The sequence below is a fragment of the Phyllobates terribilis genome, unplaced genomic scaffold, assembly GCF_046119375.1.
Source record: "Phyllobates terribilis strain yellow unplaced genomic scaffold, ASM4611937v1 Scaffold_1__5_contigs__length_1240528914, whole genome shotgun sequence".
Lineage (NCBI taxonomy): Eukaryota > Metazoa > Chordata > Amphibia > Anura > Dendrobatidae > Phyllobates > Phyllobates terribilis.
This window is the reverse complement of record NW_027362761.1, coordinates 1,208,284,183-1,208,297,767: the sequence shown is the minus strand read 5'-3', so window position 1 is coordinate 1,208,297,767 and position 13,585 is coordinate 1,208,284,183. Positions and strand designations below refer to the sequence as shown.

At 48.3% G+C, this 13,585-nt stretch overlaps 1 protein-coding gene across 2 annotated transcripts in view; it reads right to left on the bottom strand.

Moving 5' to 3' along the window:
• The window catches only part of SFXN5 (sideroflexin 5), a 373,664-nt gene that overhangs the window by 317,798 nt on the left and 42,281 nt on the right, over positions 1–13,585 (bottom strand). For both annotated transcript variants that reach the window (XM_073649478.1, XM_073649469.1), the window contains one exon: positions 4,409–4,462. In XM_073649478.1, the coding sequence (XP_073505579.1) occupies positions 4,409–4,462 (54 nt within the window). The remainder of the gene's footprint in view (positions 1–4,408; positions 4,463–13,585) is intronic.

The following is a 13,585-nucleotide window of genomic DNA, read 5'->3' as shown; positions in this document are numbered from 1 at the left end:
CAAGAATATAGCTACTATAATACTTCTCCTATGTACAAAAATATAACTACTATAATACTGCTCCTATGTACAAGAATATAACTACTATAATACTGCTCCTATGTACAAGATTATAACTACTATAATACTGCTCCTATGTACAAGAATATAACTACTATAATGATGCCCCTATGTACAAGAATATAACTACTATAATACTGCTCCTATGTACAAGAATATAACTACTATAATACTACTCCCTATGTACAAGAATATAACTACTATAATAATGCCCCTATGTACAAGAATATAACTACTATAATACTGCTCCTATGTACAAGAATATAACTACTATAATACTGTCCCTATGTACAAGAATATAACTAATATAATACTGCTCCTATATACAAGAATATAACTACTATAATACTGCTACTATGTACAAGAATATAACTACTATAATACTGCTGCTCTGTACAAGAACATAACTAATATAATACTGACCCCTATGTACAAGAATATAACTACTATAATACTGCTCCTCTGTACAAGCACATAACTAATATAATACTGCCCCCTATCTACAAGAATATAACTACTATAATACTGCTCCTATGTACAAGAATATAACTACTATAATACTGCCCCCTATGTACTAGATTATATCTACTATATTACTGCCCCTCCGTACAAGAATATAACTACTATAATACTGCCCCTACGTACAAGAATATAACTACTATTATACTGCTCCTACAGTGGTGGCCAAAAGTATTGGCACCCCTGCAATTCTGTCAGATAATACTCAGTTTCTTCCTGAAAATGATTGCAATCACAAATTCTTTGGTATTATTATCTTCATTTAATTTGCTTGCAAGGAAAAAACACAAAAGAGAATGAAGCAAAAATCAAATCATTGATAATTTCACACAAAACTCCAAAAATGGGCCGGACAAAAGTATTGGCACCCTCAGCCTAATACTTGGTTGCACAACCGTTAGCCAAAATAACAGCGAACAACCGCTTCCGGTAACCATCAATGAGTTTCTTACAATGCTCTGCTGGAATTATAGACCATTCTTCTTTGGCAAACTGCTCCAGGTCTCTGATATTTGAAGGATGCCTTCTCCAAACTGCCATTTTGAGATCTCTCCACAGGTGTTCTATGGGATTCAGGTCTGGACTCATTGCTGGCCACCTTAGAAGTCTCCAGTGCTTTCTCTCAAACCATTTTATAGTGATTTTGGAAGTGTGTTTTGGGTCAAACTCCAGCCTGGCTTTTTTATGTCTCGGGGTAAGAAGTGGGGTCTTCCTGGGTATCCTACCATACAGTCCCCTTTCATTCAGACGCTGACGGATAGTATGGGTTGACACTGTTGTACCCTCGGACTGCAGGGCAGCTTGAACTTGTTTGGATGTTAGTCGAGGTTCTTTATCCACCATCCGCACAATCTTGCGTTGAAATCTCTCGTCAATTTTTCTTTTCCATCCACATCTAGGGAGGTTAGCCACAGTGCCATGAGCTTTAAACTTCTTGATGACACTGCGCACGGAAGACACAGGAACATTCAGGTCTTTGGAGATGGACTTGAAGACTTGAGATTGCTCATGCTTCCTCACAATTTGGATTCTCAAGTCCTCAGACAGTTCTTTGGTCTTCTTTCTTTTCTCCATGCTCAATGTGGTCACACAAGGACACAGGACAGAGGTTGAGTCAACTTTAATCCATGTTAACTGGCTGCAAGTGTGATTTAGTTATTGCCAACACCTGTTAGGTGCCACAGGTAAGTTACAGGTGCTGTTAATTACACGAATTAGAGAAGCATCACATGATTTTTCAAAGGGTGCCAATACTTTTGTCCACCCCCATTTTTAGGTTTGGTGTGGAATTATATCCAATTTGGCTTTAGGACAATTCTTTTTGTGTTTTTTCATTGAAGACAAATTAAATGAAGATAATAATACCAAAGAATTTGTGATTGCAATCATTTTCAGGAAGAAACTGAGTATTATCTGACAGAATTGTAGGGGTGCCAATACTTTTGGCCACCACTGTATGTACAAGAATATAACTAATATAATACTGCCCCTATGTGGAAGAATATAACTACTATAATACTGCCCCCTATGTACAACAATATAACTACTATAATACTGCCCCAATGTACAAGAATATAACTACTATAATACTGCTCCTATGTACTAGAATATAACTACTATAATACTGCTCCTATGTACAAGAATATAACTACTATAATACTGCTCCTATGTACTAGAATATAACTACTATAATACTGCTCCTATGTACTAGAATATAACTACTATAATACTGCCCCTATGTACAAGAATATAACTACTATAATACTGCCCCCTATGTACAAGAATAGAACTACTATAATACTGCCCCCTATGTACAAGAATATAACTACTATAATACTGCTCCTATGTACAAAACTATAACTACTATAATATTGCTCCTATGTACAAGAATATAACTACTATAATACTGCCCCCTATGTACAAGAATATAACTACTATAATACTGCCCACTATGTACAAGAATATAACTACTATAATACTGCTCCCTATGTACAAGAATATACCTACTATAATACTGCTCCTATGTACAAGAATATAACTACTATAATACAGCCCCCTATGTAGAAGACTATAACTACTATAATATTGCTCCTATGTACAAGAATATAACTACTATAATACTGCCCCCTATGTACAAGACTATAACTACTATAATATTGCCCCCTATGTACAAGAATATAACTACTATAATACTGCTCCCTATGTACAAGAATATACCTACTATAATACTGCTCCTATGTACAAGAATATAACTACTATAATACTGCTCCTATGTACAAGAATATAACTACTATAATACTGCTCCCTATGTACAAGACTATAACTACTATAATATTGCTCCTATGTACAAGAATATAACTACTATAATACTGCTCCTATGTACAAGAATATAACTACTATAATACTGCTCCTATGTACAAGAATATAACTACTATAATATTGCCCCCTATGTACAAGAATATAACTACTATAATACTGCTCCTATGTACAATAATATAACTACTATAATACTGCTCCCTATGTGCAAAAATATAACTACTATAATACTGCTCCTATCTACAAGAATATAACTACTATAATACTGCCACCTATGTACAAGAATATAACTACTATAATACTGCCCCCTATGTACAAGAATATACCTACTATAATACTGCTCCTATGTACAAGAATATAACTACTATAATACTGACCCCTATGTACAAGAATATAACTACTATAATACTGCCCCTATGTACAAGAATATAACTACTATGATACTGCTCCTATGTACAAGTATATAACTACTATAATTCTGCTCCTATGTACAAGAATATAACTACTATAATACTGCCCCCTATGTACAAGAATATAACTACTATAATACTGCCCCCTATGTACAAGAATATAACTACTATAATACTGCCCCCTATGTACAAGAATATAACTACTATAATACAGCACCCTATGTAAAGAATATAACTACTATAATACTGCTCCTATGTACAAGAATATAACTACTATAATACTGCTCCCTATGTACAAGAATATAACTACTATAATACTGCCCCCTATGTACAAGAATATAACTACTATAATACTGCCCCCTATGTACAAGAATATAACTACTATAATACTGCTCCTATGTACAAGAATATAACTACTATAATACTGCCCCCTATGTACAAGAATATAACTACTATAACACTGCCCCCTATGTACAAGAATATAACTACTATAATACTGCTCCCTATGTACAAGAATATAACTACTATAATACTGCTCCCTATGTGCAAGAATATAACTACTATAATACTGCTCCTATGTACAAGAATATAACTACTATAATACTGCCCCCTATGTACAAGAATATAACTACTATAACACTGCCCCCTATGTACAAGAATATAACTACTATAATACTGCTCCCTATGTACAAGAATATAACTACTATAATACTGCTCCCTATGTGCAAGAATATAACTACTATAATACTGCTCCTATGTACAAGAATATAACTACTATAATACTGCCCCCTATGTACAAGAATATAACTACTATAACACTGCCCCCTATGTACAAGAATATAACTACTATAATACTGCTCCCTATGTACAAGAATATAACTACTATAATACTGCCCCTATGTACAAGAATATAACTACTATAATACTGCCCCCTATGTACAAGAATATAACTACTATAATACTGCTCCTATGTACAAGAATATAACTACTATAATACTGCCCCCTATGTACAAGAATATAACTACTATAATACTGCCCCCTGTGTGCAGGAATGTTATGTAACCCTTTCCTGGCCCCCGTCCTCTGTCTCCTCCGCCTCTTACCTGCCAGAAGACTGTAGATGACAGGGTCTGATTTGGCAGCAGAAGACCCACAACCTGCAGAAGAAGATACAAGTATTTACTATAGAGAGTCACGATGAATCGCAGGGTCAGATCTTGTAATCCGGATTACGGGATGTCTGTGCTCCAGCGCCTGATTACTGGAAGGCCTTCATAGTACAACTCCTCCGGGCAGCGCTCGGTCACACAGCAGATTTACTGAAACATATGACATGTGAATGTGGCAGATCTAAAAATATCCAGGATTCGTTCACCTCCGTGGACAATCGCTCAGCGAGGCGCGGTGTGCACAGATCCGCCATCAGTACGGATGATACAGACATTATTGCATCTTTAGGTAACACTGGATTATAGACACGCACTATAGTGACATCCCTTTAATCTGTTATATAGCAGTGGGGTCTGAGCTGCAGGGATGTTCCCAAAAGAAAGAAAACTTAAAAAAATCTACATTATTTTCTTAATAATAATAATAATGAATTATTATTATTATTATTATTATTATTATTATTATTATTAAAGAACAGTATCCATCCTTTTATTTTTTTCCCCATAAATCAATAATAAAAAGTTAAAATAAGAAACTCTGTAATATATCTTATCACAAAAATCTGCTTCTTTCTCCTCCTGAACTGATCTCATACTCAATTCACAGATATAATGTGTCTTCAGTGAATACAGTCTTTCCCATTATGGAGATAGGAGATGGCAGCTGGTGCTCATGAACTTCTATGGAGCTTGCAGCAGAATGTCTACCTCTGCCTCCCACTCCTCCCCCTCTTCAAGTCTCCGCCTCCAGCTTCTCCCCCTCTGCCTGTGTCTGCCTCCAGCTCCTCCCTCTCTGCCTATGTCTGCCTCCAGCTCCTCCCCCTCTGCCTGCCTCCAGCACCTCCACCTCTGCCTGTCTCCGCCTCCAGCTTCTCCCCCTCTGCCTGTGTCTGCCTCCAGCTCCTCCCCTCTGCCTGTCTCCGCCTCCAGCTCCTCCCCTCTGCCTGTCTTTGCCTTCAGCTCCTCCCCCTCTGCCTGTCTCCGACTCCAGCTCCTCCCCCTCGGCCTATCTCCGACTCCAGCTCCTCCCCCTCGGCCTGTCTCCGACTCCAGCTCCTCCCCCTCGGCCTGTCTCCGACTCCAGCTCCTCCCCTCGGCCTGTCTCCGACTCCAGCTCCTCCCCCTCTTCCTGAGTCTGTCACCAGCTCCTCCCCCTCTGCCTGTCTCTGCCTCCAGCTCCTCCCCCTCTCCCTGTCTCCAGCTCCTCCCCCTCTCCCTGTCTCCAGCTCCTCCCCCTCTCCCTGCCTCCAGCTCCTCTCCCTGTGTCTGCCTCCAGCTCCTCCCCCTCTCCCTGTGTCTGCCTCCAGCTCCTCCCCCTGTGTCTGCCTGTAGCTCCTCCCCCTGTGTCTGCCTCCAGCTCCTCCCCCTCTCCCTGTCTCCAGCTCCTCCCCCTGTGTCTGCCTCCAGCTCCTCTCCCTGTGTCTGCCTCCAGCTCCTCCCCCTCTCCCTGTGTCTGCCTCCAGCTCCTCCCCCTGTGTCTGCCTCCAGCTCCTCCCTCTCCCTGTGTCTGCCTCCAGCTCCTCCCCCTGTGTCTGCCTCCAGCTCCTCCCCCTGTGTCTGCCTCCAGCTCCTCCCCCTGTGTCTGCCTCCAGCTCCTCCCCCTGTGTCTGTCCCCAGCTCCTCCCCCTGTGTCTGCCTCCAGCTCCTCCCCCTGTGTCTGCCTCCAGCTCCTCCCCCTCTCCCTGTCTCCAGCTCCTCCCCCTGTGTCTGCCTCCAGCTCCTCTCCCTGTGTCTGCCTCCAGCTCCTCCCCCTCTCCCTGTGTCTGCCTCCAGCTCCTCCCCCTGTGTCTGCCTCCAGCTCCTCCCCCTCTCCCTGTGTCTGCCTCCAGCTCCTCCCCCTGTGTCTGCCTCCAGCTCCTCCCCCTGTGTCTGCCTCCAGCTCCTCCCCCTGTGTCTGCCTCCAGCTCCTCCCCCTGTGTCTGCCTCCAGCTCCTCCCCCTGTGTCTGCCTCCAGCTCCTCCCCCTGTGTCTGCCTCCAGCTCCTCCCCCTGTGTCTGTCCCCAGCTCCTCCCCCTCCCCCTGTGTCTGCCTCCAGCTCCTCCCCCTCGGCCTGTCTCCGACTCCAGCTCTTCCCCCTCTGCCTGAGTCCGCCTCCAGCTCCTCCCCCTCTCCCTGTGTCTGCCTCCAGCTCCTCCCCCTCTCCCTGTGTCTGCCTCCAGCTCCTCCCCCTCTCCCTGTGTCTGCCTCCAGCTCCTCCCCCTCTCCCTGTGTCTGCCTCCAGCTCCTCCCCCTCTCCCTATGTCTGCCTCCAGCTCCTCCCCCTCTCCCTGTGTCTGCCTCCAGCTCCTCCCCCTCTCCCTGTGTCTGCCTCCAGCTCCTCCCCCTGTGTCTGCCTCCAGCTCCTCCCCCTGTGTCTGCCTCCAGCTCCTCCCCCTGTGTCTGCCTCCAGCTCCTCCCCCCTCTCACTGTGTCTGCCACCAGCTCCTCCCACCCATCTCCATTGAAGCTTATAATCACCAATAGTCATCTCTTCTCTCACTCAATACAGATTTTACCCCTGAACTGAGAGAACTAAACATCCAGGAGGAGAAAGAAGCAGATGTCTTTGATAAGATTTGCTACAAAGTTTCTTATTTTCTCATTGATTAATGAAATAAAAATTAAAGTGATGGTGACTAAGACTTTGGGGATTTTTTATGATTTAATAGCATTGGTTTATAATTCTAAACATGTCCCCGATGGTGGCGATCAGTCTGACCAGGGAGGTGTGGGGGTCTCTAGGCCCACAGGGTGACTGCTGCTGCCACTGAGGGGCCCGCGGTGACATCTGTGGGCAATGTTGGCAGTGCCTGTGAGGTGTAAAGGGCAGACGATGGGCATCGTGATGTCCGGCAGATTGGGGGTTGTAGTAAAGCACAATAGGTCGTCAATGGTGGGATGACATCTGTGGATCTGATATCTGATACGTAGTCAGACCCCATAAAAGTGAAGGCCCTAATGATGAAGAACGTGGAGGATAAAATGTGGCCCCCCGGACTGCGGCACTACACTCGGGATTTAGAGAGCTGGGTGCCGGCACTACGGTGCACGGTCCCTGAGTGTTTGTACAGGTGAGGACGGATGCCCCCGGGGGCCACAGTTAACTAGTTGGCTGGTAATTGCTCGGCAGAACATTTCAATCACAGAGACGGCCGCTCATTAGTGTAATGGCTGGACATGTCTGGCCGCAGGACACGGCAGGTGTGAGGTGCGGGGCCCCCCCATCACTTCCGTCAGCGTCTTTGAAGCTGTAATTGAGGTCGAAGTGAAAGTTTAATGAAGGCCAACTTGACCAGTGACAACATGTACCAGAGTCGTCCCCACGCTACATCCCCATGTCATTATGTAGGGGAATCGCTCACAGTGCAATTCCTCATACATTATGCGCAGCCCCTATAGTGGACCCCTGGGGGGATTTTCTGATCTCGACCTCATTACAGCAGGGGCAAAGAGTCAGAGAGCAGCTCTTCACTCCGGTGAGCGATGGAGGGTGAGGGGTGACAGCGTTACCTGTCAACAGCAGAGTGATGGGCGGCCTGGCAAAAAGGGGTCAGTCCGTGGCCGCAGGGCGCACAGCTGTCCATGGCTGCCTGGCACAATGCAGGGTTTACAGCTCAGTGACATCCACTTCTGGTGTCAGGAATGTGCCCGGGATGCAGGTAGGTCCTGCCCAAATCCACTTCTGGTGTTAGGAATGTCACCGGGCTGCAGGAAGCTCCTGCCCAAATCCACTTCTGGTGTTAGGAATGTCACCGGGCTGCAGGAAGCTCCTGCCCACATCCACTTCTGGTGTTAGGAATGTCACCGGGCTGCAGGAAGCTCCTGCCCACATCCACTTCTGGTGTTAGGAATGTGCCCAGGCTGCAGAAAGCTCCTGCCCAAATCCACTTCTGGTGTTAGGAATGTCACCGGGCTGCAGGAAGCTCCTGCCCACATAAACTTCTGGTGTTAGGAATGTCACCGGGCTGCAGGAAGCTCCTGCCCACATCCACTTCTGGTGTCAGGAATGTGCCCGGGATGCAGGTAGGTCCTGCCCAAATCCACTTCTGGTGTCAGGAATGTGCCCGGGATGCAGAAAGCTCCTGCCCAAATCCACTTCTGGTGTTAGGAATGTGCCCGGGATGCAGGAAGCTCCTGCCCACATCCACTTCTGGTGTTAGGAATGTCACCGGGCTGCAGGAAGCTCCTGCCCACATCCACTTCTGGTGTTAGGAATGTGCCCAGGCTGCAGGAAGCTCCTGCCCAAATCCACTTCTGGTGTTAGGAATGTCACCGGGCTGCAGGAAGCTCCTGCCCAAATCCACTTCTGGTGTCAGGAATGTGCCCGGGATGCAGGAAGCTCCTGCCCACATCCACTTCTGGTGTTAGGAATGTCACCGGGCTGCAGGAAGCTCCTGCCCACATCCACTTCTGGTGTTAGGAATATGTCCGGGCTGCAGGAAGCTCCTGCCCACATAAACTTCTGGTGTTAGGAATGTCACCGGGCTGCAGGAAGCTCCTGCCCACATAAACTTCTGGTGTCAGGAATGTGCCCAGGCTGCAGGAAGCTCCTGCTCACATCCACTTCTGGTGTCAGGAATGTGCCCGGGATGCAGGAAGCTCCTGCCCAAATCCACTTCTGGTGTCAGGAATGTGCCCGGGATGCAGGAAGCTCCTGCCCACATCCACTTCTGGTGTTAGGAATGTCACCGGGCTGCAGGAAGCTCCTGCCCACATCCACTTCTGGTGTTAGGAATATGTCCGGGCTGCAGGAAGCTCCTGCCCACATAAACTTCTGGTGTTAGGAATGTCACCGGGCTGCAGGAAGCTCCTGCCCACATCCGCTTCTGGTGTTAGGAATGTGCCCAGGCTGCAGGAAGCTCCTGCCCACATCCACTTCTGGTTTCAGAAATGTGCCTGGGCTGCATGAAGCTCCTGCTCACATAAACTTCTGGTGTCAGGAATATGTCCGGGCTGCAGGAAGCTCCTGCCCACATCCACTTCTGGTATTAGGCATGTGCCCAAACTGCAGGTAGGTCCTGCCCACATCCACTTCTGGTGTCAGGAATGTGCCCAGGCTGTAGGAAGCTCCTACCCACATCCACTTCTGGTGTTAGGCGTGTGCCCAAACTGCAGGTAGGTCCTGCCCACATCCACTTCTGGTGTTAGGCATGTGCCCAAACTGCAGGTAGGTCCTGCCCACATCCACTTCTGGTGTCAGGAATGTGCCCAGGCTGCAGGAAGCTCCTGCCCACATCCACTTGTGGTTTCAGAAATGTGCCCAGGCTGCAGGTAGGTCCTACCCACATCCACTTCTGGTGTCAGGAATGTGACCGGGCTGCAGGAAGCTCCTGCCCACATCCACTTGTGGTTTCAGAAATGTGCCCAGGCTGCAGGTAGGTCCTGCCCACATCCACTTCTGGTGTCAGGAATGTGACCGGGCTGCAGGAAGCTCCTGCCCACATCCACTTGTGGTTTCAGAAATGTGCCCAGGCTGCAGGTAGGTCCTGCCCACATCCACTTCTGGTGTCAGGAATGTGCCCAGGCTGCAGGAAGCTCCTGCCCACATCCACTTGTGGTTTCAGAAATGTGCCAAGGCTGTAGGTAGGTCCTGCCCACATCCACTTCTGGTGTCAGGAATGTGCCCAGGCTGCAGGAAGCTCCTGCCCACATCCACTTCTGGTGTCAGGAATGTGCCCAGGCTGTAGGAAGCTCCTACCCACATCCACTTCTGGTGTTAGGCGTGTGCCCAAACTGCAGGTAGGTCCTGCCCACATCCACTTCTGGTGTTAGGCATGTGCCCAAACTGCAGGTAGGTCCTGCCCACATCCACTTCTGGTGTCAGGAATGTGCCCAGGCTGCAGGAAGCTCCTGCCCACATCCACTTGTGGTTTCAGAAATGTGCCCAGGCTGCAGGTAGGTCCTACCCACATCCACTTCTGGTGTCAGGAATGTGACCGGGCTGCAGGAAGCTCCTGCCCACATCCACTTGTGGTTTCAGAAATGTGCCCAGGCTGCAGGTAGGTCCTGCCCACATCCACTTCTGGTGTCAGGAATGTGACCGGGCTGCAGGAAGCTCCTGCCCACATCCACTTGTGGTTTCAGAAATGTGCCCAGGCTGCAGGTAGGTCCTGCCCACATCCACTTCTGGTGTCAGGAATGTGCCCAGGCTGCAGGAAGCTCCTGCCCACATCCACTTGTGGTTTCAGAAATGTGCCAAGGCTGTAGGTAGGTCCTGCCCACATCCACTTCTGGTGTCAGGAATGTGCCCAGGCTGTAGGAAGTTCCTGCCCACATCCACTTGTGGTTTCAGAAATGTGCCCAGGCTGTAGGAAGCTCCTGCCCTAATGGGGCCACTCCTCATATGCAGCCATAAAGCTGTCCAAGGATGGAGGGAACCCTCAGGACTAGTTTTCCTGATGTACAGCTCCTGAAGGGTCCTGACTTTTCCGTAAAACTTACAGATTCAGGCACGTCTTATTTTAGAACTCTGTGTTGTGCAGCTCCTCTGTTATTCCTCCTGTAAAATGTATAACTAAACTGACACAGTCGGCAGGCCGGGGTCCCTCAATACACAATCAGTGCAAACAGGATCAGATAGCTACTGGCAGCTACTATCCTCCCCGTCAATTTATTCATTCATTTATTTCCAGGAGGAATAACAGAGTAATAAAACAATGATGATTCGGGATTGGTGTTTCATGAGGAAGACAAGGTTTTAGTAACGTACACAAAAGCAGAGATGGGTCTTCTTTAATCCCTTGGTGATTCCCACCGTACATGTGCAGTGGAAGTGTGTTATCTCTACAGGAGCTCTGTCCATTCCATACAGCGCGAGAGCGCAGCGCACCCAAGAGTAAATGCTGCGACAGGAGCTAGCTCTGATCGTAACAGTCTATGCAGAGATACATGATAATATTCTGTCTGCAGCCACCACTAGGGGGAGTTCCCTGTATACAGAGATACATGATAATATTCTGTCTGCAGCCACCACTAGGGGGAGTTCCCTGTATACAGAGATACATGATAATATTCTGTCTGCAGCCACCACTAGGGGGAGTTCCCTGTATACAGAGATACATGATAATATTCTGTCTGCAGCCACCACTAGGGGGAGCTCCCTGTATACAGAGATACATTATAAGATTCTGTCTGCAGCCACCACTAGGGGGAGCTCCCTGTGTACAGAGATACATGATAAGATCCTGTCTGCAGCCACCACTAGGGGGAGCTCCCTGTATATAGAGATACATGATAAGATTCTGTCTGCAGCCCCCACTAGGGGGAGCTCCCTGTATACAGAGATACATGATAAGATTCTGTCTGCAGCCACCACTAGGGGGAGCGCCCTGCTAACAGAGATACAAGATAAAATTCTGTCTGCAGTCACCACTAGGGGGAGCTCCCTGTATACAGAGATACATGATAAGATCCTGTCGGCAGCCACCACTAGGGGAAGCTCCCTGTATACAGAGATACATAATGAGATTCTGTCTGTAGCCACCAGTAGGGGGAGCTCCCTGTATACAGAGATACATAATGAGATTCTGTCTGTAGCCACCAGTAGGGGGAGCTCCCTGTATACAGAGATACATAATGAGATTCTGTCTGCAGCCACCACTAGGGGGAGCTCCCTGTATACAGAGATACATAATGAGATTCTGTCTGCAGCCACCAGTAGGGAGTGTTCATTTTTGCCATGAGCAACCAGGCAGAAATTTCTCAAAACTCCACATTAACATATCAGATCATCACTTTATGCTGCACAGTGGAGATGTTGCTTGATAACAGGGGACAATAGACGGCATTCAGTTGGTACAGATAATACACACTTTAGTTATAGAGAACCTATCACCAGGACAGACCAATGTGTGCACTTATACTAAGTGTCCTAATAACTAGTGGGTGTAACTGATGCCAATCATGCAGTGGCTCTCCTCTATGAACAGATCCCCGCAGACAGTCATGTATTGTAGGAGAGGATGTATGCAAGCTGCTCTGCTCTGGATGCCCACTTCTCTGCATGCCCGCTGCTCTGCTCTCTATGCGGTGTGCTCTGCTCTGGATGCCCGCTGCTCTGCTCTGGATACCCGCTGCTCTGCTCTCTATGCGGCCTGCTCCTGCTCTGGATGCGGCCTGCTCTGCTCTGGATGCCCGCTCCTCTGCTCTCCATGCGGCCTGCTCTGATCTGGATGCCCTCTGCTCTGCTCTCTATGCGGCCTGCCCCTGCTCTGGATGCGGGCTGCTCCTGCTCCGTATGTGGGCTGCTCTGTATGCCCGCTGCTCTGTATGTGGGCTGCTCTGTATGCGGGCTGCTCCTGCTCTGTATGTGGGCTTCTCTGTATGCGGGCTGCTCTGCTCTGGATGCCCGCTGCTCTGCTCTCTATGCGGCCTGCTCCGGCTCTGGATGCCCACTGCTCTGCTCTCTATGCGGCCTGCTCCTGCTCTGTATGTGGGCTGCTCTGTATGCGGGCTGCTCCTGCTCTGTATGTGGGCTTCTCTGTATGCGGGCTGCTCTGCTCTGGATGCCCGCTGCTCTGCTCTCTATGCGGCCTGCTCCGGCTCTGGATGCCCACTGCTCTGCTCTCTATGCGGCCTGCTCCTGCTCTGTATGTGGGCTGCTCTGTATGCGGGCTGCTCTGCTCTGGATGCCCGCTGCTCTGCTCTCTATGCGGCCTGCTCCGGCTCTGGATGCCCACTGCTCTGCTCTCTATGCGGCCTGCTCCTGCTCTGTATGCGGGCTGCTCTGTGTATGTGGGCTGCTCTGCTCTGGATGCCCACTGCTCTGTATGCGGCTTCCTCTGTGTGCGGGCTGCTCTGCGCTGTATGCGGGCTGCTTTGTTCTGGATGCCCGCAGCTCTGTATGCAGGTTTTTCCTGTTCAGGATGCCCGCTGCTCCTGGCCCGCTGCTCCTGTTCAGGATGCCCGCTGCTCCTGTTCAGGATGCCCGCTGCTCCTGCTCTGGATGCCCGCTGCTCCTGCTTCTCCGCCTTGCAATGGAGGATGGGCACCATAGGAGCCCTGCTGGCATCACTCCGGTCACATGCAGGATCTTTTGTTTTCATACTTGGGCCATTCTTTTGCTCTTACATAATTGAGGTGACATTTTTAGTGCGATGCGGTAAGACATAGGAGGCAACATAAGAAAGTGAT